General features: G+C 34.7%; 2 protein-coding genes across 3 annotated transcripts; both read left to right on the top strand.

Annotated features, from left to right (window-relative positions):
- The first annotated feature begins 246 nt into the window (after positions 1 to 246).
- Positions 247 to 16,096, top strand: slc13a3 (solute carrier family 13 member 3). The gene is made up of 13 exons (XM_067394910.1): positions 247 to 511; positions 1,796 to 2,061; positions 2,594 to 2,757; positions 3,130 to 3,193; positions 5,590 to 5,769; positions 9,517 to 9,642; positions 10,081 to 10,173; positions 10,273 to 10,377; positions 11,800 to 11,897; positions 14,056 to 14,168; positions 14,419 to 14,580; positions 14,944 to 15,081; positions 15,177 to 16,096. The coding sequence occupies exons 1-13, from the start codon at positions 404 to 406 to the stop codon at positions 15,351 to 15,353; spliced, it is 1,794 nt and encodes a 597-aa protein (XP_067251011.1). The 5' UTR covers positions 247 to 403; the 3' UTR covers positions 15,354 to 16,096.
- Positions 16,097 to 16,921: 825 nt separating this feature from the next.
- Positions 16,922 to 24,243, top strand: ocstamp (osteoclast stimulatory transmembrane protein). Of its 2 annotated transcripts, none has more exons than XM_067393756.1 (3): positions 16,922 to 17,028; positions 19,230 to 20,229; positions 23,488 to 24,243. In XM_067393756.1, the coding sequence occupies exons 1-3, from the start codon at positions 16,985 to 16,987 to the stop codon at positions 23,860 to 23,862; spliced, it is 1,419 nt and encodes a 472-aa protein (XP_067249857.1). In that variant the 5' UTR covers positions 16,922 to 16,984; the 3' UTR covers positions 23,863 to 24,243. The 2 variants fall into 2 exon arrangements, with proteins under 2 accessions (XP_067249857.1, XP_067249858.1); XM_067393757.1 differs by having other exon boundaries at positions 16,924 to 17,028; positions 19,238 to 20,229.
- The last annotated feature ends 1,148 nt before the right edge of the window (positions 24,244 to 25,391 follow it).

Raw genomic sequence — 25,391 nt, 5'->3', positions numbered from 1 at the left:
TTATTAATGTCTGGTTATTAATAATACTGATATTCAAAACTAATGACTCTGCACTACAGGCAGCAAACATCTCAAGAAACACGAGGTCAATAGCATCATCACCAGGCGGGACCCACTAACTGGGTCAAACACCTCTTTAGTTAGCAAAGTATACATTTAATGCTTACTCTCGCTTTGTAGTCTGTGTGAAGCAGAACACTTTGCTCTTCATCTTTCTTGGCGCTGTAGACCGAGGCTAAAGTCGAGGGGTCTTTAAGGGAGTTAACGAGTAAGCCAATAGTTAATCTTCTCCTGCGGTGCTAAAAAAATGATAAAGCAAAAGTAATAAAGTTGGAAACCAAGCGCCAGAGCAGCAGCTTGTGCCAGTGCAAAGACAAGGAAAGGAAACAGGTTTTATGCCGCAATGGACCCGGCAAAGTTTTCCAGGAAGCTGTGGTGCGCGCGCAGAGAGCTCATCCTGATACTCGTCCCGATACTGCTGCTCCCGCTGCTCTTCGTTGTGCCGCCAAAGGTAAAGAGTTGTTAAAATTAGTAACATTCTGTCGTGGCCTTTTGAACACAGAGGATTGTTAATTATACGTTACAGCAGCAGAATTATGTCAAACAGTTGATTAAAAGAATGTAAATATATTAAGGTATTGACCTGTTCCAGAAAATATTTTAGTAGACTAATATAAGAGCACGAGCACCTGTTTCTTAAAGGGATAGTCCACCCCAAAATTACAACCCTCACGCTTATGTTGTTCCAAACCTGTTTGACTTGCACTCTCAGAAAACTGGAGCAGAGCCCTTGAAAGGACATCTTTGTACCCTTAAAGGGGTATTAGTACGTGCGTATTAGTACCTTAGCAATATGCCAGTACTACTATGAACCTTTAAAGGGTAAATATGGCAAAAAGATGTCCTTTTAAGGGTACTGACAAGCTGTTGTATCCCGAAAGGTACAATTTTTACATATTTTTTGAGAGTGTTCTTTCTACTGTAGAATGCTAAAGATATTTTGTAGAATGTTGGTAATAAAACAGTTTTGCCCTTTGACTTCCATTGCAAAAGAAAAACAGTGAGATATTTCTCAAAATATCTTCTTTTGTGAAAGTCACGAATGCATTATTCTTCTTCTTCTTTGGTTGCCTTTATATATACACAGACTGTGATATATTAGAGGCCCCCAATATTATTTGAACACATATTTATATAAAAATGTGTAACCGTCTTTGCCTTTGACATTTAGGAATGACAACACAAAGGCACTTTTGAAGCAGAAAATTTAAGAAAAAGAGTTTGTTTTTAATGATGAAGCAATATATTGTTAAAAAATTAAGGCAAAAGTTTTCTGTTTGTAATACTTTTTTTTGAATATATTCATAGTTAATGAGATTATTAACACTACACCCTACACATCAGAAACAAGAATGAGTTGTTTAAAAGCAAAATGGCTCATAAAAGTGAAATTAGTTGTGAGAAAAGGTCTAGAATCATTTATATGCATATTTATATTTATATGCAAATGCCATATTTCATAATTCCTTCCAAATGTGTCAGAAAGTGTATATGATGTATCTGTAATACAATGCAGATCTTATACTCCCACTTTATTTATCATATAATGCTTAAGGACTTGAACTCTCAGGCAGGCTTACAATAAAATGAAAGTGCTGCTCTCTCTGAGAATGTGGCTTGTATTTTGCTGATGAACATTTACACATAACATCTGCTTGCGCACAGAAAATTAATTTCCATTCAGTCACAGTAATCCTTATTACTGCATCTACACATCCATCCTTTTCTTTGTCAGGAGGGCAAATGTTTGTATGTGGTGCTCCTGATGGCGGTGTACTGGTGTACCGAAGCGCTCCCGCTGGCAGTGACTGCCATGCTTCCCGTGTGCCTCTTCCCCACCATGGGAATCCTGCCTTCTAAGAAGGTCTGTCCGCAGTATTTCCTGGAGACTAACTTTCTGTTCCTGAGTGGTTTAGTGATGGCATCTGCTATAGAGGAGTGGGGTCTCCATCGCCGTATAGCACTCAGAGTGCTGAAGATTGTAGGAGTGAAACCTGCCTGGTGAGAACGATTTTGTCTTAAAGAGGACCTATTATGCTTTTTTACATTTCCAACTTTCTTTAGTATAATGTTGCTGTTTAAGCATGAAGCACAAAGCACAAAATCTTATTCTTTATATCAGTAAAACCGATTCTGAACTCCCTGAAACACCTCGATTGAAGTCTTGAAAGAAAAATGTTAACTTTTATTTTTAATATTAATTTTAAAGTATTATTTAAATTCGAAAACTTTTCGGTTGTTGCAGTGCTTTGTTTTAAATGTTATTCATTACTTAATGAATTTCTGTGGATAAATGGTAGTATTTCACAGCGTGATATTCATTTGATACGTAATGTGTTGATAACAGATTAATAATTTTATTCTTCATTATTTGACAAAGATTTAACATTTCTTTGTACCCTGCTTTACAATGTACACAGTGTGTACTGTTTATATGGTCACATTTTATTGCACTAGTTATTGTAGGAATGGTTGCATAATAGTTTATTAGGTTTGGCAGCTGTGACTCTACTTGCCTTTCTTTCCTTTCCAGGCTGATTTTAGGCATGATGATCACTTCCTCTTTCCTGTCAATGTGGTTGAGTAATACAGCCACAACTGCAATGATGCTGCCCATTGCTAACGCCATACTGGAAAGCCTGTTTGGAAATCTGGAGACTCTAAAAGAGAACTGCAAGGACAAACGGGACCCAGAGGGTCAGTAGAGTGGGGAGAAATTCATATTCTGTGTGCTGCAAGCTAGTTAGGAAATGAAAGTCCTACTTATTTTTAATGTTTTTATGCAATCATGACATCAGCATACTATTAATGATTTATTTGATCGGTTTTATTTTTTGTGTGTGGAATTAACCTGCACACATGACATAATATAGACCCTACAACCCAAATGGAAAACTTTGGAAAAGTTTTTTTTTTCCTTGTCAGTTAAGATTTCTTTAATGCAAAAAATATAATGAGAAGCCTTTATTTATTTTCACAAATTCAGATAAAAGCTTTTAAAAAAACAAACAAACTGAAATTCATGTATTATAATGTATTTCTATTTAAAAAACAAAGATTCCATTGCAGGTGATTCTCAGATGAAGATGCACGTGCTTCCTTTTGAAAAACAGATACTGACCACAGATGACAGGTGAGTGAGAAGAATTCATTTCTTTCTTTGAACAAGCAAACTTAAAGGGGTGGTTCAATGCGATTTCACTTTTTTAACTTTAGTTAGTAATGTTGCTGCTTGAGCATAAACAATATCTACAAAGTTACAGCACTGAAAGTTCAATGCAAACAGAAATATTGTCTTTTTAAGTTATGGCAGTTTAATGCCTACAAAAACGACCGGTTTGGACTACAACGCGCTTCTTCCCGGGTTGGTGACATCATAAACCCTGCAAAACACACCTCCGGGAACACGATACAAAGTGGGCGAGGCCATGTGGATGCAGAAGAGTTGTGTACACCAGACGCGAGTGACGCGTTAAAAGATAATATAACCCATTATAATCCGTGATATTTTCTACACTGGATGTGGCGCGGAAGACAGCTTCCAGAATCTACATGAGTTCAATGCTGGATTTGCAAAAAGGCTTTTACTGAAAGATGGAGCAGTTCCCACTTTAAAAGCAGAAGCTGCTGTTTATTGGCTTCAAACTGTAAGTACGTTTTATTGTTTGTACATGTCTTTTAAATATATAGTTCTGTTGTTATTTTTGGTTGCATCAAGGACAACTCATTTTTGCTTTGCTAGCCAGTTAGCTAAATTCTGTTACTTCTCCAAAAAACATCTATGTTCATAGACAAACGGTTGTTCATGCTATAAATTAAATGCTACCTTTACAAAAATGCTACTGCTCAGTCAAGTATTTGGCTACAGTAAAGCTTTAATCAGGATAAAACTGTATATTGAAAGCTAACAAACAGCAGTGACTGCATCTAAACACTTTGACACAAATAAAAAAAAAAAGAAATACCATTCATAAACGTCCTTTAAAAGCCGCAATTGCAGCTTGACCCTCTTCATCTGGATCTGATTCAGGGTCAGTTTGATACAGCAATATAGAAGCCATTATTTACATTTTCACTGAAGCAACAGATGGTAAGGGGCGTGGCATTTCCGGACGCTTCAGCGAATCATGATATACTGGGCCAGCAACAAAACCAGCTAACCAGTCTGAGCACATTGCGTATTTCGGAGGGGCTTCATAGATGCGGGGAAGTCATGACAGTGGAAACAGGTGTAGAATAAAGGTAAAATATATGAAAAATACCGCATTTTCAAAAAAACTAAGCATTAAGACATGTTAAACTGTACCCCAAAAACACAGTCAAGCCTAGAAAAAAACCACTGAACCACCCCTTTAAACATCAAACACAAGAACTTGACGATTTGATATATCTAGTTCAGTCATGAAACTCTAGAGGGCGCAGGCTGATAGGTCCTTTATATGCAATCTGCAAGCAATCACATGGCACAAGCTGATTGGCCTCTGCTGATCCTCCAGCCAATGAGATTGCTTGCTCAAGATTTAAATAGTCTGGTTCAGTGTTTGTTGTGTTAATATGAGAGTACCTCTGAAACCCTCCACCTCCCCCAGCTCCACCTGCTAGATCTGCTATAGGAATTATGTATATCTATTTATGCAGCAGCAGCATATCTTGTATTTCTGTGTTACCTAGTAATGGAAACAAAGCATTTCAGAACTTAATTGAACCAATTGCTTCCGAAAAAATGATTCAAGCTCGAAACGGCACATGCGGGTGACCCCTGCTGGTCAGAACATTGTAAAATCAATGAAAACTGAGCCTAAACATCCATAAAAGCACCTTTTACAAACCAACTGCAAATGTTTATTGTTAATCAGACCAGTAATAAACTTTTAACTACAACTCTTCCTTTTTATTGTACAAATGCGTCATTAAATGTCTACAAATGTATAAAACTGATATGAGATCAGGTAAAAATCAGAGACACTAGCTCATGGGTTCACAGAGATCATCACCCCCTAGTGGTGAAAACTATTGAAATTTTGAAACATTTCGAAACAGTTATGACGTAAGAAAGCCGCTCTCATTTACTGAAATCATGTGACTTTGGCAGTTTGATGCCACTGATCTTGACTCTCTCTGAATCACTGCTTTGAAACAAATGATTCGCAAAGGTTTCGAAGTTTCATAAAGCATTTTGAAAGCGCCCATTTTTAAGCAACAAGTCCATACTTGCTCTGCAGCAGTATAGCAGATCTACTAAGCCAAGGCCAAATACATTAACATTGCCATATTCAGTAACATGCTAAAACTATTATCAAAGTTGCCATGATTTAAATAAATTTGCCATTAAAATTAAACATCATCAGCATAATGTGACTTGCAGCAACAAAATTTGTGTAATTGTAATCTGGAATCCATTGTTACAGTTAAAGTTTTTTGGCTTATAAATGTTCTCATGTAAAAACATACTAGATCTTCCTTTCATAATCTTAAATATTAAAGTCTGAGTCATTACTAGGAGATTCTGTCCCCTCTGTAACCTCACAGACCTGACTGGACAGACAGATCAGAGCAAAAGAATCTGGAAGAGGTCAGAAGAGAGGCACAATACCAGATGAAAGTGTGGAAAGGATTTCTGATTTGTATTCCTTATGCTGCAAGCATCGGAGGAACTGCAACCCTCACTGGCACAGCCCCCAACCTGATCCTGGTGGGTCAGCTCAAGAGGTATACCATTTTTCCATGGTTTCCATGGTATATTACCATAGTAATACTGTTTTGCATTCATTCTTTTATTCGTCTATACTCATTTGCTAGATGCTTATATCCATGGTGATTTGCATAAAAGGAATACAACATAAGCAATTAATCTTAAAAGTGAAAAGTGCTCATGAAAAAGTGCTGAAATTCAAAGTTCCAAATTGCTTTGAAGAGTACAGGCTAGACACAGAGTTCACAGTGAAAGAACAGTAAAAGATTAAAAAGAAAAATATGCTCATGGAACAGTTGTGGTTATTTTGTGTAGTTATGGAAATATCTATAATGAATATGTTCAGCTCTAAAATATTTAATTGGCAGGAAATTAGTCTTTTGACAGCACAATGTCTATAATATGATTTGCTGAACGACACCATAATGCTGTTTTTTTCCCCCCCGGTTATTATCTGCAGTTATCTCCATTAACTGTCTCAATGAAACAATGTCAAAGATGAGAATCTTTTTTCAGGCCAGACTTCAGTTTACAGAATTAAATCAGTTCTATCCAAATGAGTACATTAGCTTTAATTAAATAATAAGCATGAATAACATTTCATTTCTCAGTGCCACTAGATAGACATCATTTGTTTTGTGCTACTGAAATGTGTAGTACAAAGGTCTAATCTTGGCTCACTTTTACTCTAGTCTTTTACTCTAGTTTTGTAGTTTACCTTCATATATGAGTATTACTGTGTGTACATACACATAGTATAATATGTGACACAAAACTGTTGGTCATCTGGCAGTGATTGTGCAATTTATGTACTGCACTGTTTCAACTAATGTACTAACAAGAATTTAGGGTGCCACATGCCTTTGAAAAAGCTGTTTATTCAAGCAATTAGGTCACCAACAACAAGCCAGAATGGAACATAGTTTGGTTTCCACTCAGGATTACCACAGCGTTTGAGATGGCCGAAATCCCAGCTTCAGTTTTCCCAGGCAAGACAAATGATTTGAGTTTCCAGAATAATTGACCTTTGGTAGCAAGCAAAGACATTGCATAAGATGTGACACTATTAGCTTTGTACATCAAATTGAAAACATTTTAATGGACATTTTTGTGGTCTTTTCACTAAAATTAAAAAAATAATTCTAGGATCAAATAATTTTCATGAAGGAACTTTTAAAAATAGATGTCTGCTGGGTTCAAGACCATAAGTGAAAGTGTTAGAAATTTTCTAATTTGATACAAAATGCTGCCACTATAAAAGTTTGTGAAAAACCGAATGACCCATCTTACCTATCATGATTTGGTCAAAGAGCATCTTGTGTGCTTTGGTTTGACCTTTTCTACAAAGGAGTTCACATGACCAGTGTCACAGATTTACCTAAATAACCTAAGAAATAGTACAGAATCTTCTAGTTCTTTGTCTTTTTCATAACTTATTTCAAAATCATTATTCAAAGGTTTAAAGGAGAAAAAAACAAACAGACTTTGTCTACATAATCTACACAAAACTTAGCTAAAGTGTCTCAAAAATGCACTGCCATTAGGACATAAAGATTGAGCACATATGAATCTGAAAGTGTAGCACCTGCTGTGGGGAAAGACTGGAGAGCTAGTTTAGTGGATGTAGTTTATTGCAGCTCTTGAGCTAGTTTGATCATGACTTGCATGTAAATTATTCATTGTAAGACAAAACTGAGTCTAGAATCAGATTATTTGAAATAGACATTACATTTCTTCATTTAAAATCAGAATGAACTGATTGTCCCTAAGTTTGGCTTACATCATAAATGCCATGAAGTAAGAGATCAAAGGTACTGTTTTGTTGAATGAAAAACAATACAGTGTTGTGGTTCAACCTTAAGCACTTTAAGAGGTAGATTCTCTGTGAAAAAGCCTTAAGGTGAGCTGTATATATCTCAAATGGAAACTTACTCACTGAGAGATTAATACAGTGTATATTGGTTTTACTTTCTTGCATACTTCAGATGTGATTAGATTATGTTTTGTGAATGTAATGTAGTTACTCATTTGGCTACAGCCTCCAATCATTTACCATATTTCATCACTGATGTTTAATCGGCTAAGAACATGTTTGCTCATAATGACTAGACAAAAAGGAGAGACAAAAGAAGAACTGAGGTTACACAAAACATGCTTTACAGCTAATATTATCAGCAGTACATTTTTTACTTCTGCATTGGCCTTTAAATGAAAAATGTATTAGAATGAATTAGAATTAAAATAGTAATTAATCTGGTTCTGTAAGAAAAGATAGATCAAGGCAGCCCTTAATCGATACAAAACAGCTGACACTCAATTATTCCTCCTTATCTTAGGAATGACAGTGGATATCTAGCTAATTAAAACTCCTGTTATCATGTTCTCTAGACAGCCTTATCTTAAAGTTAAAGACAAAAGACAAATAAAGACAAAAAGTGAAGCACAAAAGATTTATATACTTTATACAACCCGATTTAAAAAAAAAAAGTGAATAAAATGAAAACTAAAAGACTTTCAAATCACATAAGCCAATATTTTATTCACAATAGAACATAGATAACATAAATGTTTAAAGGGAAAATTTTACACTTTCATCCACTAAATGAGCTCATTTCAAATGTGATGCCTGCTACACATTTGAGGCAGCAAATGGCTGAAAAAGCATTCAATTTTAAAAAGATTTAGCTGGGAGAACATCTAGCAACTAATTAAGTTAATTGATATCAGGTCTGTAACATGATTAGTTATAAAAGGGAAGTCTTAGAGAGGCAGAGTCTCTCAGAAGTAAAAATGGGCAGAGGCTCTCCAGTCTGTAAAAGAGTACATGAAAAGATTGTGGAAAACAATGTTCCTCAACTTCAAATTGCAAAGGCTTTGCAAATCTCATCATCTACAGTGCATAACATCATCAAAAGATTCAGAGAAACTGGAGAAATCTCTGTGCGTAAGGGACAAGGCCGAACACCTTTATTGGATGACCGTGGTCTTCGGGTCCTCAGACGACATTGCATCACTCATCAGCATGATTGTGCCAATTACATTACTAAATGGGCCAAGAAATAAACACTGTCGGTAAACACAATCCGCTGTGCCATCTGCAGATGCCAACTAAAGCTCTATCATGCAAAAAAGGAAGCCATATTTGAACATGGTCCAGAAGAATTTAAAATGGACCTATAGAGAACATTTGGCGCATCATTAGACGAAAAATACGTCAAAGACAACCACAAACTCTTCAGCAGCTGGAAACCTGTGTCACCATGGTAAACATGCCCCCGTCCCAACTATTTTGAGACCTGTAGCAGACATCAAATTTGAAATGAGCTCATTTTGTGCATGAAATTGTAAAATTTCTCAGTTTAAACATTCGTTATGTTATCTATGTTCTATTGTGAATAAAATATAGGCTCATGTGATTTGAAAGTCTTTTAGTTTTAGTTTAGTTTTAGTTTTAACATCCCTACTTTTCCAGAATTCGGGTTGTATATAATGTGTATAAAGGCCTACTAATAAACATTTAAGTATAGTGCATTGGTGACAATTCTTTTCGCAGGTTACTTTGATATGCCAGTTTGGGGCATGGCAGCCTTTATGAATGAGTTATTGAATCATTTACTTAAACGAGACATTTGAAAATGAAAGTGATTCATTCAGGAATGTAAACACCTGCATGCTGCTTGGATACTGGTGGTTTTTAAAACTGTTTTCATGGGCAGTGCAAAAAACAGTCAAACTAATTATATCTTTCATGTTTGTGTCTGCAGCTACTTTCCTGAATGTGACCTCATAAACTTCGGCTCATGGTTTGTCTTTGCCTTCCCGCTCATGTTCCTCTTCCTCATTCTGGGCTGGATCTGGATTGCTTTCCTCTATGGCGGGATTAATTCACGGTAAATACGCAGTCTAAGTCTAGGCTACTAAATCAGGGTTTTTCAATCTTTTATATGCCATATCCTCATGCAAGGGACCCAATCCTAAAATTAAATAGCAGCTATATATTTGTATGTATAAAGACCCTATTTATACCATGAGAATTAATATTATAAATGTGTAAAATATTATTTCTATCACATTACAATATTATTTTTTTTTCTTATTCGCTATAGTACTGTACTGTTAGATTTATTTATTTATTTTATTTTAATCAAAATATTCAGTTTAATATGTATTTTATTTTATTTTTTATACATGTTTACATGTTTTTCTCTGAACTTGTTTAGACTCCCTGAGATTCCCCGGACCCCAGTTTGGAAACCCATGTTCTATATCATATATTCCAAATGTGTGTCTGTTTTTTTTTTTTTGTTTGTTTTGTTTTTTTTACACAGACTTTGTATTAGCAAACATGATGAACGAGCAGCCGCAGAAGCAAAAGCAACAGCTGTTATTGATGAAGACTACAGGAAATTGGGCCCAATAAAGTAAGTTTTGGAGCCTGTAAAACATATCATAAACACTTGTACTTCCCTGTGTTGTGCTTTCCGACATTCATTAAATTAAAATATCTTCTCCTCTCCTAGGTTTGCAGAAGGATCTATCGCTTTCTTCTTCATTATTTTTGCCATCCTTCTGTTCACGCGAGATCCGAAGTTTGTTACAGGATGGTCGGTTTTCTTCACCAAAGGGTAAGACAGACATCTCAGTAACAAAGAAATAAATTATGAAAAATTATGGATGTATTATGAGTGTCACATTTTAACATTAGATGCATGTGAGATGAATGCAATATCGAAATTGTCATATTCTGAAACACTGAACGTGAACCAAATATGAGCATTTTGTTGACGTATAGGTTTTTAGAATAGCGGTTTTCAGGTTTTATAGGGTGTCGATTCATAGGTTTTGATTAGGTTGACCCTCAAAGATAAACTTTTTTGAAATCTATCACTAAAAAACACAATTCTTGAGGGACTGTTTTCCCCTTCAGTTTTTAAGACCATAAAAACAAAATTTTATTTTAATGTTGTTTGTCATAATTTATTATTTAATACATTTCACTACTATACAATAACATTATAATTATCCCTCCATTATGTAAAGGTCAAATGCATTTAATGTGTGCTAAAACAAACCTGTGCCATTAGGGTTTGTAGGATTTTATCTATTGTTCGTGATGCAATTAGGAATTTTACTGCTTTAATTTAAAAATAAAAAAAATAGTGCTGTTTATATTAATGTCAATCAGTGAAATTAAAGATTAATATATTTAACCTTAAGCACTGAGAGCACTGAACCTTCCACTCAGAAGGAAGACAATTAGTCAATACAAATAAAAATCCAACAATAAAGACTTCCTCCTTTCCTTTCCTTTTTTTCCTTCTATTTTTTTTTATTTTTTTTTTTATTTTTTTTTGTGGTCCATTACACTAATGCACTTAGACAGAGAGATTCAAAAATATGGACCAGTTGATCTGCTCCCTCCACTGAGCTAACCTTTCTCTATCTGCAGGACGTCGGTTCATCTTGAGTCATCCCTGAGTTGCCAAGATAAAAACACAGCTTAAAGAGAAATAGAAACAGAGAGAACATAATAATGTGTGCATGAGTGATTCAACACATATAGATGAGAGGAAAGTGACTGAAAGCAGAACATGAGATGATGAATTGCTTAGCTAGGTTATGGCAATTACATTGATTCAGTGGTTCATATTAATGTGCTGAGATGTGAAATCAGGATTGCTGCTGGCATTAATGTCTTGTCTGCAAAATTGTTTTGACATTTTCATTTACACGGCATATCTTATTTCCTCTGAATTTTAAAGTACTTACAACTGTAAGTAAGACATTTGGAGGTTGATTAATATACATTTATAAAAGGAAGACTTCATGTGTTCTGTAATGTCTTTTTATAATCCACAATGAATATTTTATGATGGATGCAGCCAAAATGAAGCTAGTTGGTTGAACGATTCAAAAACAGAAGAGCTTATTTATCTTGAAGTCATACTGAATAATTTCAGTTTGCCCAATGCTGCTAACTGGGACTTGACATAAGCAACACTGAATGATGTATAACTGCGTTTCCCTGCATGTTTATTTCCCTTCAGCTATGTATCTGACGCTGTTACTGGAGTCATCATCATCTCCATCCTCTTTTTCTTTCCATCCCAGCGACCATCTCTCCGCTGGTGGTTCGATTCAAGAGGTCAGTGGGTGGTTTATTGATTTTCTGTTTTGTCAGCTGAGAGAATGAGCTATGTACTACGAAATGATAAACTTTAAATTGAAGAAACTCAACAATCAATCAATGTTATTAATATTCATAAATAAATCAAGCCCCTAAGACATAGCTTATATTAGGCTTGAAGTTTGTAAATTGGGACACTGTTTTCTATTGTGTATTTTTGGCAGACACAAACATTGTCATTACATTCAGTTACCTTAGTAACTTTCCAGTAGCACAGTTTATTCTGCCAGTCAGAAAGGTTTCTAGAACACATGTGAGTGTGGTTAATGTTGAATAAGACGAGGAATGTTAATGATTTGGATTAGTGCGTCTAGAGAGATCCAGCAGAGAACTGTGTGCAGAGAGATTATATTAATCTCACACAAATCTCCCCACTTATCACTGTTTCTTTTACACTGTGTGCATTTCTATAGTCTATATTTGGAAATTCAATTTCCTCATTTTTAATAATCCACTATGCAAAAAAAGGGCCTTTCTAGTCAAATATTTTTAGTGGCTGGTTGTATCTGAAATTTCTAGTTTTCTTATTAAAAGTTCTGTAAAATAATACATTTGAGTATTGGTATTTTGTGTGCTCAAATACAAATACATATTTGTATGTCTGCAACTTCTAAGCTGTTTCTGGAGGTGGAACAGCAGTGTAAAGTGTACATTTATACATATGGCAGAGGCTGTTACCCAGAGCAAGTTACATTCAATGTTTTCATTTTATCATTGTAGTTTTCTTGAACACTGAACTGAACCATTGACCTTGCCTTTGCTTGGCCACTTGAGCAACAGAAATAAACTATAGCACTATTGTTGTCACCAGCTTTGCTGTGATGTCTTCTACATGGCTTTCTGTTTATTTGGCGTCTGAAGAGTGAATTTGTAAAGAGTTTTATAACGTCATGTTTTTGGCTCAGTACATTCAGCATTTTCCCTGTTGTTTGCAGAGTATAGATTTTTGTGCCGAACTTTAGAGGTTGACTCAACATAGTAGTAATAATAAAATGAATATTGATTGATAAAACTCATTTTTGAGTTTTTCAATGCGTTGTATTGTCAACACGTTTTTTTACAGTGCACTTCAAGTTAATTTTACACCATATGTAACATGAATATTGTGATTGTATACTAAATTGTACTGGTTTAAATCCCTTTGTTACTAAATGTGACCTAGTATGCCCCTTTTACAAGATGTAATATACATCTCTGGTGTCCCCAGAATGTGTCTGTGAAGTTTCAGCTCAAAATACCCCACAGATCATTTATTATAGCTTGTCAAATTTGCCCCTATTTGGGTGTAAGCATAAAAACACACAGTTTTTGTGTGTGTCCCTTTAAATGCAAATGAGCTGCTGCTCACAGCCCCCTTTCCAGAAGAGGGCGGAGCTTTAATAGCTCATGCTTTGGTTGCTCAACAACAACAACGCTGGAGAATCTCACACAGTCAAAATTACAATTGTCAGTAACGGGGTTCAACCTTACATTGTTCGGACACTGATGGAGAGACTCAGGAAGATGTTACATCTTATAGAATGCATCTGGACATTTCTGAATGGTCACTGGATAAATTTATGTAGCTGCTGTGGAGTTGATTCAACTTATCGACTAGCATGTGCCATCATGTTAATGATGCTATTGTGAAAGAAGAAGCTTGTTGTAGTTCCTACCAGCCGTTTGTTGTAGTCCTTAAAAAGCGAGTTCTGTAAAAGAAAGTATCTTTCTTTGCATTGAACTTTGAGCATCGTAACTTTGCAGGTGTTGTTTATGCTTGAACAGCAACATTACACACCTACTAAAGTTAAAAACGTGAAATCATAATCAAGGACCCCTTTCAAGGCTGTCAAAAGTGGCAGCATCAGACATTCTGGAGTCCATATTACAAATGAAGTAAAAGTCTACATTTCATCTGCTGCCAGATGTAGCCATCAATTTTATTTCTTTGTGCAGTTCAATAGATGTTATCAAAATCAGAAGTAATGCATACAGCAGTTCCTATAGATGTTTTGAATGTTGAGCAAGTTATAGAATAGAACTGTCTTAAAATCAATGTAGTGTTTTATATCAGTGGCAGAGATGGTCAGCTGGCTTGAGTTTATAATTAATTTTCATTTCTATCTTTGTCCCCCAGCCTCAAATACTCCATATGTGCCTCTGTTGTCATGGAGAAAAGCTCAAGAGTGTGTGCCATGGAATATTATTTTGCTGCTGGGTGGTGGATTTGCAATGGCCAAAGGCTGTGAGGTACCTCATTATCTGAACTTTGGACTGATTTACAAGCTGAAACTTGACATTACATGACTAAAGGTTCAGATTGTAATTAATGTGTAAAATATTCAAATGCATTCAATCTGTTGATAATTGAACACTGGAAGGCAATGTTGAAATTAGAACAAATGGAAATATCTGAACATAACATAACGTCCTGTCTGTCAGTGAAAACCCTAACCTTGACTTTAAACATGAAGACTTTTTTTTTTTTTTTTGGCAATAGGAGTCAGGGTTAGCAGTATGGATAGGAAACCACTTGCAGCCTCTTGCCCAGGTCCCTCCCGCTGTCGCAGTCATGCTCATCACAGCCTTCATTGCCTGCTTCACTGAATTTGCCAGTAACACGGCCACCATAATCATCTTCCTCCCTGTCATCGCTGAACTGGTACAGACAAACATATATATATATATATATATTGGATGAACAGACAGTTTCTAAATGCCTTTACTGTCACTGTTGATCAATTTATTGCATCCTTGTTAGTAAAAGTATTAATTAATTTAATTAAAAAAAAATAATAATTCTTACTAACTGACATTTATTTTTACTTCACTAAAAATTACATTGGGGTCAGTTAAAAACAATTGCAAAAATGGCTTTGAAAATGAAGATGCCACTTGGTTCGATATTATCTGCGACTTAAATTTTCAATTAATCATATAAGCTTTTATGTTTTCAAATTTTATAAAATGGAAATATAATATAGCATTGCATTGTGACCACATCTACCAAATACTTCATTTCCAGGCTATCCGTGTGAAAGTCAACCCACTGTACTTCATGATTCCAGCAACGACTGGTTGCTCTTACGCTTTCATGCTTCCGGTGTCCACACCTCCCAACTCAATTGCATTTGCCTCCGGACACCTTATGGTCAAGGATATGGTAAGACAGCTACAAAAACACATTAAAATCATTACATCAGAGCACACAGATGTTGTTTTCAGTTGCAAAATAAGACGTGTGTGTAATGTTTACAGGTCAAGACAGGGTTTGTGATGAACATCCTGGGAATTATGTGCGTGTCTCTTGCTGTGAACACATGGGGTCTTCATATGTTCAATCTACACATGTATCCTGATTGGGCAAGACCTTTAAATGTTTCCTTAGCAACTGTGGCTACACATACTGTATCAGCTATGAATATGACTGGCTAGAGAACAACTACAGAGATGTATATGGACAACCATACAAAAAATAAGAATACTTCCAGTTAATTTTATTAAGAATATGTAAATTTCAAATATATTTTTAAGTATACCTTATGTAGTAAGTGAATTTAAAAGGCACAATATGTAAGATTTTTGGATTAAAATATAACAATATAATATAAAATAAAAATATAAAATAAACAATGTTATATATTTTGTTAAATTGTGTACTTACATTATCCCATCATACCCACATTACCCGGGTTTTATTCTGTAGAAACCATGGAAACACCAAAGACGCTTTATATTATGTGTTTTATTAGACAGGTGAGCAACTGTTTGGATGTATACAATCATCGACAGAAAACTAATCATATTATATAGCTCGGTAAGTCTTATTGTTTAAATCTCGTTTTCTTGATTTACAGCGAGTACCATGTTTTACCATGCCTAATCTAGCTTACTGCAATGTGCAACAAGTGTCTCATAGCAGTTGCCGAGCGAACGAACAGTAATAACAACTTTCAACACACAAATGTATCTAATACGATAAAATAGCAATGCTTTACCCCACAAACGCTTGACCAGAAGAAGCGGCGAATGTGGCATAATAAAAGTTCTTGTATTTATGTAATGTATTTATGTAATGTATTTATGTAATGTATGCAGTAATTAATAATTATGTAACATTTCTATGTTAAATGTTTGTGTTCTTTATCCATAAATCAATCAAAAAATTAAAGCTTGGATGCAACAAAATTATGTAGTTATTGACACACGCACACACACAAAACTTCAACACTCAAAAATCAATAAATTCATAGAAAGAAAATATGACAATTGCCAGTACTCTAAAAAATGGTGCTATATAGTACTAAAAGTGGTTCTTTGGCTCGTAATCATATGGAACCATCTTGGTGCTTCAGTGGTTCTTTGGGATGACTGAGGTGCTATAGCAATGCTACAGTACAAAGAAACTGTTAATCCCCGTTAAAGGTTCTTTACGAGCCAAAGAACCACTGTTGGTGCTGTTTTAAAATTTGATATGGCACCTTTTATGGGTTCTACATAGCACCATTTGACAGGTATATACATATAAATCCGTAATCTACATATAAAGATATGTTGCTACATAGCACCAAAAGTGAAGAACCACTTTTTTTTTTAGAGTGTACATGAGAAGAAACAATTGGGATTGTGGGGAAATGTAAAAGAGGACCAACACCAGCCCTTTTTTGTTTTTGTTTTTGTTTTGTTTTTTTGAATACGAGTATGTTCCATGATAACCAACTGAAACCAGCAAACAAAGCACTTACATACTTCCCTTTTCAAATTTTGTTTTTGTATTTCTTCCTTTTGAGGTTCATTAAAAGAGCAGTTTTGTTTTTTTCTGCATGTCATATGATGTTGGAGGCTGTGCAGTGTCATCTGTGTTTGGGTCTCATGTGAATCTGAGCAACTGAATGAGTCAGTGTGCATGTGTGTTCAGCATCCAGCTCAGAGTCATAGGATTGGGTGCATATATATATGGGTGTATTTGGTGCCCAGCTCAATATGAGTTTTGCTTTGTAATGAGCAACCTTATAATGTTGAGATAAATCCATGATCATCTTCAAGCTTCCTTTTAAACAACAGTAATGATGCCCTTAAGATACTACAGTCTCTCTTTGTCTTCCCTCAGGTATGTCAATATTTTCTACAATTATAAAAGAGATATGGCTCCATAATCAAGCGAGAAGCATATATTGTGAAAATGACAGTGGAAAAAGACTAGTTTACAGTTCACTTTATATTACAGTGTGTATATTATAGTATTATTGTTAAATTTAGCATTTTAGCATTTTGCTATAGCAATTCATTACAACATCATGTAATATGTAACCCTGGACCATAAAACCAGTCATAAGTCACACGGGTATATTTGTAGCAATAGCAAACAATACATTGTATGGGTCAAAATTATATATTTCTTTTATGCCAAAAAAAAAAATCAGAAATGTACTTAACCAGACTGACTTTATTTCTGTAAGATGTTTACAGAAGTTCTTATTGAGAGTTAACTGAGGTTTGATGTCTTATTGAAAATGAGGTCACCACCATGGAGATCAGCATTTAACTTAGTTGGGCTCTTGACCCTTTACTTTTGTTGAGGTGCTTCTTTTTCAACAATTGCATGTGTTTTCAGAAAACATTTCTGCATTGATCAAGCAGATCAATGTATCTCTTTTAATAACAGACAAATGACTGAATTAAACTTAACCCTCTATGGTACGCAATATGATATCAATGCGGAAAAAAAATATTTGTGTTGTTTTTCCTGCTTAAAATTGGACACTTTAACAATATCAATAAACATTTTCATAATTTTTTAATTTATTTAATTTTTATAAGTTTGTTGCCTTGAGGCAACATTGTACCACAAGGGAAAAATTTAAACATTTGGCATTTTCATGTAGAAAAAAGAAATATATTTATTTAAAACATTCATTTATTTAACTAGACGCTTAAACAAACATATTTATCTAGCTTTTAATGTATTAAAAGTTTCATATTTAATAAAAAGTAACATTTTATATCCAGCTGTTGCCCTCAGGCAACATTGTACCATAGTGGAACGCAAGTATTACCAAACCATCATATCTTTATGTTATTATATTAAGTTATCATATCCATCTTCATCCTCATCTCCATCTTCTCTCTCACCCTCAGTCTCTCCCTGACGGATTTTCCCTATGATTTCATCTTCCTCATTAACTCCTCATCATCACCCTCATCCACCGCCAGTGTTATCTGTGTTTTATAGCTTTCTGAAGTGCTATAGAAAATGTGCAGATCATAATATATGCAGATATAGTATGTGAATTAGTATTCTTATAAGTACATTACAAAATCATGTGAAAATGCCAACATATTTACATAATTCTAACTCTTTTCCTTACAAATATGATACATTTGTATTGAAACCTATTATGGCTGTATGGCCTTATGCGATTCCATTATGGTACAATGTTGCCTTGAGGCAACACACAGTTTTTTGTTATTTTCTCTAAAACATTTGATGATATATAAATTACTTAAAAATACTTCTTTACTTGCCAGTGATGGTGACTCATATTTTTTTGTGGGAGATTAAATGGTTACAAACAAGTGAAAAAAGCACCTTTCAATGAAGAAAATATGGAGTCATGTGATATGTGCACATATTTCTCTTTTTTAAGTGCTTGTTCACAGCAGGTTTTTTAATGACTGAAAGAATGTTTCATGAATAAATAACAAAATAATAATACAAATAATTAAAATATTCTAACATCAAGATTACTGGACATTTTCATGTTCTTGGAATGTTACAAATCAATGTTCCCAGAATGTTGAATTGTTAATCAAAATGAAGTTGAAACGACGTTTGAGGAACATTATACCTTATAAAATACATTCCTCTAACGTCAAGAAAACTTGACATTTTTTACATTCCCAGAACCAACACTGAATATTTAGAGAATGTTCTTATAACAAAATTCTGTTAGCTGGGACAGTGGAATGCAAAAAATTAATGTGAACAGCAGCCCCTAACACAGACAAATGTAGCAACACACAAAATGATTGACAACATGATTTGCACTTCAAATAACCCTGACCTGCAAACACTTTTTTTTTTACAGTTTGTAGCGCTGCCACAAAGATCGGCATGATATTTCAGACAAATATTTAAGTGATATCTTTCAGGGATCTTTTTTTGCATACCATTCCATAAAAATGCACTTTCAGGCTATATGTTATTATGCTATACTGACTAATTTAGTTCTCATATAGAGATAAATATTTTCCATCCTTTATATACTCATGGATAATCTCTTTCCTTCCATCTCTTTATGTGTTTGTTAGAGCCTCAGCGAGGAGCATTATGGAGATGCTCTGGTTGTGTTACTCTTCTCCGACTCCTCAGAGTGCACGTCATCTGCTCTCTCTACTTGTTCTCTGTCTCTTGATGGCTGCTGTAACAGCCTCACTACTTTTCCACTGGCTCATAGACCTTTTGAAATATGACGTCCAGACGGCGTTGGTTGCAGTTGGTATCTATGCCACAGCTGTGTTTATCCTGTCATCTCTCATCCATCCGTTCCGATGTGCCTTCACGCTAATCTTCCCGACACTGTTTACCCGACAGGGTCGTAAACTGCTCTTATCCACATCTGTGATGATTGTAGTGCTGTACGTTCTACCCAACATGGCTGCCAACATTGCAACTCTAACACATGTTGTGAAATGTGCATCAGAAAAACTCTCTCAAAGTCTTCTAAGCAGCTCAGAGCTTATCAACACCATCAAGGACAATATAGTCAGGAACGCAGAGGAGCAAGTGGACAGCAGTTTAATGCAAACACTACGTGATTTTGATCACACCACAAATATTAATGTCTCAGAAGTGAAGGGACAGTTGCATTTCTTGAGTCAGCGAGTGCAGGAGGATTTCTCTGAAGTTAAAAGTCAAGTACAGGATCTGAAGCTGCTATTCAGCAGAATCTTTGCTGCTGTTTTTGTTCTCTATTTGTTTACAGAGTCCGTCATGTACCTTCGCTCTTATTTGACATCTGTAAGATTTGACAACACGTATATCACAGGAGGGCTCAGGAGCAAAGCTGTCGAAAAAGGGATTGTGGTTGAAGCAAAGGATGTGAAAAATGGAGTAAACTCCACCAGTTTCAAAATAACTAAAAGGGAACTTTTCAAATGTCTGCCTCCTGCCATGGTGATCACTTCGTATCTGTTAATAACAATCTTTTTGATAGTGCTGGATCATTTCTTGTATTACTTGGTGAAATCAGGTGGTCCTTGGATTTCCAACATGCCATCCACCAACATCAGCATCAACGTCAACTTCAAGGTAATGCACTCCACCAGTTTCTCCTTATAATACAGATATACTGATGAAGTAGAACTCCAATGAAAAGATGCGTTCCTTTTAAATTTCTACTAGTGTAAATGTACAAGAAGTAATTAAATACTAGTGTATAAAGACAATATTGTTCATCAATAGCCTACTTCATTTATTTATTGCATTTTGATAACAAGGCTCCTGCTCAAAATGCATTTTACAATCTCTTAAACATATAGGATTTAGAAGATTCAAGCTTATTCTGCCATGTTTATTAATTATTATCATTAACTGATTAACATAAGCACATAAGCATCTTACTAACATGTACAGCTGAGCTCAAAAGTTTACATACCCCTTGCAGAATCTGCAAAGATGTTAATCGTTTGAACAAAATAAGAAGGATCATAAAAAGTGCATGTTATTTTTTTATTTAGTACTGTCCTGAATAAGCTATTTCACATAACAGATTCAGTCCACAAGACAAAAAGAAGAAAATAGCTGAATTTATAAAAATAACCTAGTTCAAAAGTTTACTTACCCTTGATTCTTAATACTGTGTGTCATTACCTGGATGATCCATGACTGTTTACTTGTTTTTGTGATGTTTTTTCTCCCTTGTTTGTCCTGAGCAGTTAAACTGATCACGTTCTTCAGAAAAATCCTCCAGGTGCTGCAAATTCTTTGGTTTTCCAGCATCTTCTACATATTTGAACCCTTTCCAACAATGACTTTATGATTTTGAGATCTTTTCACATTGAGGACAACTGAGGGACTCAAACACAACTATTACAAAATCTGCAAACATTCACTGATGCTCCAGAAGGAAACACGATGCATTAAGAGTCGGGGGGTGAAAACTTTTGAAAAAGAGGATGATGTGCAAGCTTTTCTTATTTTGTTTAAAGATCATATTTTTTCATTTAGTACTGCCCTTTGAAAGCTACAGAAGATGCTTACCTGTTTCCCAGAAGAAAAAAAAAGTACTATTTATCCTGTTCATCCAATTAAAAAAGTTTACATCTCCGGCTCTTAATGGATCGTGTTTCCTTCTGGAGCATCAGTGAATGTTTGAACCTTTTTTAATAGTTCTGTTGTCACTGCTGGAAAGGGTTAAAATATGCAGAAGATGCTGAAAAATCAAAGAATCTGCAGGATCTGAAGGATTTTTCTGAAGAACAGAGCTCAGTTTAACTGCTCAGAACAAACAAGTGACTCATGAACAGCCATCACAAAAACAAACAAACAGTCGTGGATCATCCAGGTAATGACACACAGTATTAAGCATCAAGGGAATGTAAACTTTTGAACTGGGTCATTTTTATAAATTCAGCTGGGTTTTTTTTTTTTTTTTTTTTTTTGTCTTATGTAAACATCTGTTAAGTTATGTGAAATAGCTTATTCAGGACAGTACTAAATAAAAATTAACATGCAATTTTTATGATCCTTCTTATTTTGTTAAAATAATTAACATTTTGCAGATTCTGCAAGGGGTAGGCTATGTAAACGTTCAAGCTTAAAGTGTTAGTTCGCCCAAAAATGAAAATAATGTAATTTATTATTCAGCCTCATGTCGTTCCACACCCGTAAGACCTTCATTAATCTTTGGAACACAAATTAAGATATTTTTGACGAAATCAGATGGCTCAGCAAGTTATTTTACACTTTCAGTGCCCATAAAGGTACTAAAAACATATTTAAAAGTTCATGTGAGTTCAGTCGTTCTACCTTAATATTATAAAGCGATGAGAATACTTTTTGTGCACCAAAAAAACTAAAACAAAATAATTACTTTTCAACAATATCTAGTGATGGCCGATTTCAAAACACTGCTCGAATCTTTTGATTCGAATCGTTTGTCAAACTGCTGAAATCACGTGACCTTGGCACTCACCTTGGCGAATCACTGACTTGAAACAAAAGATACGTTTCAGAGCAGGTCTAGATTTTTTCACAAAATGATGAGTAACTGAATGTTTTTGTTTGTTTGTTCTGAAATGTAATTAAAGGGTTAGTTCACCCAAAAATGACAATAATGTCATTAATTACTCACCCTCATGTCGTTCTACACCTGTAAGGCCTTCGTTCATCTTAGGAACACAAATTAAGATATTTTTGATTAAGTCCTATGGCTCAGTGAGGCCTGCAGAGACAGCAGTGGTACTTTCTCTCTCAAGATCCATAAAGGTACTAAAAACATATTTAAATCAGTTCATGTGAGTTCAGTGGTTCTATCTTTATATTATAAAGCAATGAGAATATTTTTTGTGCGCCAAAACAAAAATGACTTTTTAACAATATCTAGTGATGGCAGATTTCAAAACACTGCTTCAGAGCATTATGAATCTTTTGAGTTGAATCAGTGATTCGGATTGCGTATCAAAATGCCAAACTGAAATTCTGAAATCACGTGACTTTAGCGCTCCGGTCCACCGATTTGATTCGTAAAGCTCAGAAGTTTCAAGAAGCAGTGTTATGTATGGAAGAGGATTAGGGCCAAGCAATAAAAAAATAAAACCATCTCAAGATTAAAGTTTGAGAAAAAACTCGTTAAATTTCGAGAAAAAGGTCGAAATAAAATGTTGAGAATAAAGTCAACATTTTGAGATAAAATGTTGAGAATAAACTCATTAAATTACGAGAAAAAAGTCGTTAAATTATGAGAACAAATTCGTTAACGAAATTGTTCTTGTAATTTAACGACTTTTTTCTCGTAATTTAATGACTTTATTCTCAACATTTTATCTCGACTTTTTTCTCAAAATTTAATGATTTTTTTTCTCGTAATTTAACAACTTTAATCTCGAGATGGTTTTATTTTTTTATTATTGCTTGGCCCTAATCCTCTTCCGTAGTTATGAAATTCTGTTTTTTTGGCGCACAAAAAATATTCTCATCACTTTATAATATTAAGATAGAACCACTGAACTCACATGAACTGATTTAAATATGTTTTTAGTACCTTTATGGATCTTGAGAGAGAAAGTACCACTGCTGTCTCTGCAGGCCTCACTGAGCCATCAGATTTAATCAAAAATATCTTAATTTGTATTCTGAAGATTAACGAAGGTCTTACAGGTGTAGAATGACATGAGGGTTAGTAATTACTGACATTATTTTCATTTTTGGGTGAACTAACCCTTTAAGTAAACGTTTCCAAAAATGAAAATATTCCATTAAAGAAAGTAAATAGCCTAGTTATGTCCACTATTGTGAAAATGAATAACACTTCTCTTTTTGTCCCCTTTATCTTTTTAATCATCTCAGGTTGTAACAGAGAATGGCATCTGCCAGATCTTTAGCTCAGACTGTCAGAAAGAATTGTTCAACTTCAACAGAAATTACGCAGCCCTCATTCACTCTGATCCAAATGTGTGTGAAGCCCAATCCAGTAAGCTGAACCCAAGTGTAGTGACGGCGCTGGTGTTCCTCTATCTGTTCAGCTACTCCCTGTTGCCGCTGGAGATCTACGCTCGACGCCTTCGGAGGAAAGTAGCAGCTTCTTTCTTCCAGCAGCAGGAGGAGAGAAGGGTTGAATTCCTTATTAAGAAGATTCAAACTAAACAAAAAGAAAGACAAAATGTTTTCTTCATAGAAACCAGACATCAAGATGAATATGTCTCTGGGATGACAGATAAATAATATTGCAACTTCTGTTTTTTGTCAACTTTACATTATTTTTGTTTTGTTTTTATTGATGTTTTTAATTTATATTTAATTCTTGTGTATTTGTTCTGTGCTCTAAGGGGCATGTGATCTGACCTATGACACTTTAAAAGGTTAAAAAGACCTCAGTGTTTAACAGAGCGAAAACAGCTTTCAGCTTTTACCTCATGTTCACAATCCATTAAGGCACCATGTTAGTGACATACAGCACAGTGCTCAGTCTGGAGGGAGTGGATGATGGAAAAATGACAATGGACAGGAAATCAAAAGGTCATACAGGGCAGAAAAAAAAAACAGTAAATGTTTAGGGTGCTGCAGTGTGTTAAATAACTTGTAGATAATAAGAGGTTAAATTGGGATAGCACTGTTCTTCTGAAGAATCTTTTATCATTTACTTTCATTTGACACAAAAGTATATATATATAAAACTCAGTTGGGTCCAAAACAACATTGAACCCACTGACATCATATATGATGAATGAAAGTCAGTGGGTTCAATGTTGTTTTGGACCCAACTGAGTTTTATTGCACAATGGTAGGTCGAAAAATGTTTTGCTTTTTCTCACAGGAGAAAGAAAGTCATAGAGGGGGGCTTTCACACTGAGCTCATTTGCCGTGGTCCGAGTCCGGGCACAATTGCACTGTTAGCCCGAATAAGTTGAATTTACTTTAAACATTTGAGGAAACTGGTTGCCCTAAAAAAATTAAGTAATGATTAAGTGATGTGAACTTAATAATTCAAGTTCATTTAACTTAAAATGTTTTGTAATATTAATTACTTTGTAGTTATTACACATAGTATATTTAAGTTCAATGTACTAAGCAAGTTAACTTGCCACCAATCAAAATTCATTCATCCATGCCTCCCATCATGCATTGCTTCATGAATAAATTATGAGTTGAATTGTCTTAGTAATTTTCTTTATTCTCACTATTTAAATTTTGCTGTTTTTCTTGCTGACTTTTTAGTAGCTTGTTTTCTAATGTTCAGAGTTGATCTGTTTATCAGAATATGTTGCTTGTCACCTTGTTGAGATTCATACGCTGATTCTTGATGTCTGTGTGTGCCTAAAATATATATATATATTGTGATAAGGACAACTTTAAAGAAAAAACAATTATATTGTAAAAGTTGATCTTCTGCTGTAGAATCACAGTGCTGCTGAAATCAATAATATAATGTATAATACTGTATAATGTATAATACTGTACAATATATTCATCTTTCTGTGTACAATATTTTTATTTCTATGGCTCGAAATAAAGTAAAAAAAAAAAATAAAAATAAAAATAAATAAAAAAATAATGTAAATCTAACTCAGAGATTGGGCTCTAAATGTGTTTAGTGATTCAGATCAAATAATGATTATGTGAAAACATAACCAACACCACCTGATCATCTTTTAACTTTGCTTTTCTGGTTGGTTTTAATGCAGTTAAAACTGCCCAAACAAAATCTAATATTAAAAAGTCAAGGGTCAAGTGCTCAACTAATACAAACCCTG

Source organism: Chanodichthys erythropterus, chromosome 9, assembly GCF_024489055.1.
Source record: "Chanodichthys erythropterus isolate Z2021 chromosome 9, ASM2448905v1, whole genome shotgun sequence".
Lineage (NCBI taxonomy): Eukaryota > Metazoa > Chordata > Actinopteri > Cypriniformes > Xenocyprididae > Chanodichthys > Chanodichthys erythropterus.
Note: the sequence above shows the minus strand (reverse complement) of the source record. Positions and strands in the feature narration are given on the sequence as shown.

Bases quoted from the DNA above. Each gene is read 5' to 3' on its own strand.
- slc13a3 (XM_067394910.1), top strand. From the start codon at position 404: ATGGACCCGGCAAAGTTTTCCAGGAAGCTGTGGTGCGCGCGCAGAGAG. The intron at 5,770-9,516 runs GTATACCATTTT...TTGTGTCTGCAG, and splicing joins CTGGTGGGTCAGCTCAAGAG to CTACTTTCCTGAATGTGACC. The intron at 14,581-14,943 runs GTACAGACAAAC...CTTCATTTCCAG, and splicing joins TCCCTGTCATCGCTGAACTG to GCTATCCGTGTGAAAGTCAA.
- ocstamp (XM_067393756.1), top strand. From the start codon at position 16,985: ATGATGCCCTTAAGATACTACAGTCTCTCTTTGTCTTCCCTCAG. The intron at 17,029-19,229 runs GTATGTCAATAT...TGTGTTTGTTAG, and splicing joins CTCTCTTTGTCTTCCCTCAG to AGCCTCAGCGAGGAGCATTA. The intron at 20,230-23,487 runs GTAATGCACTCC...TAATCATCTCAG, and splicing joins GCATCAACGTCAACTTCAAG to GTTGTAACAGAGAATGGCAT.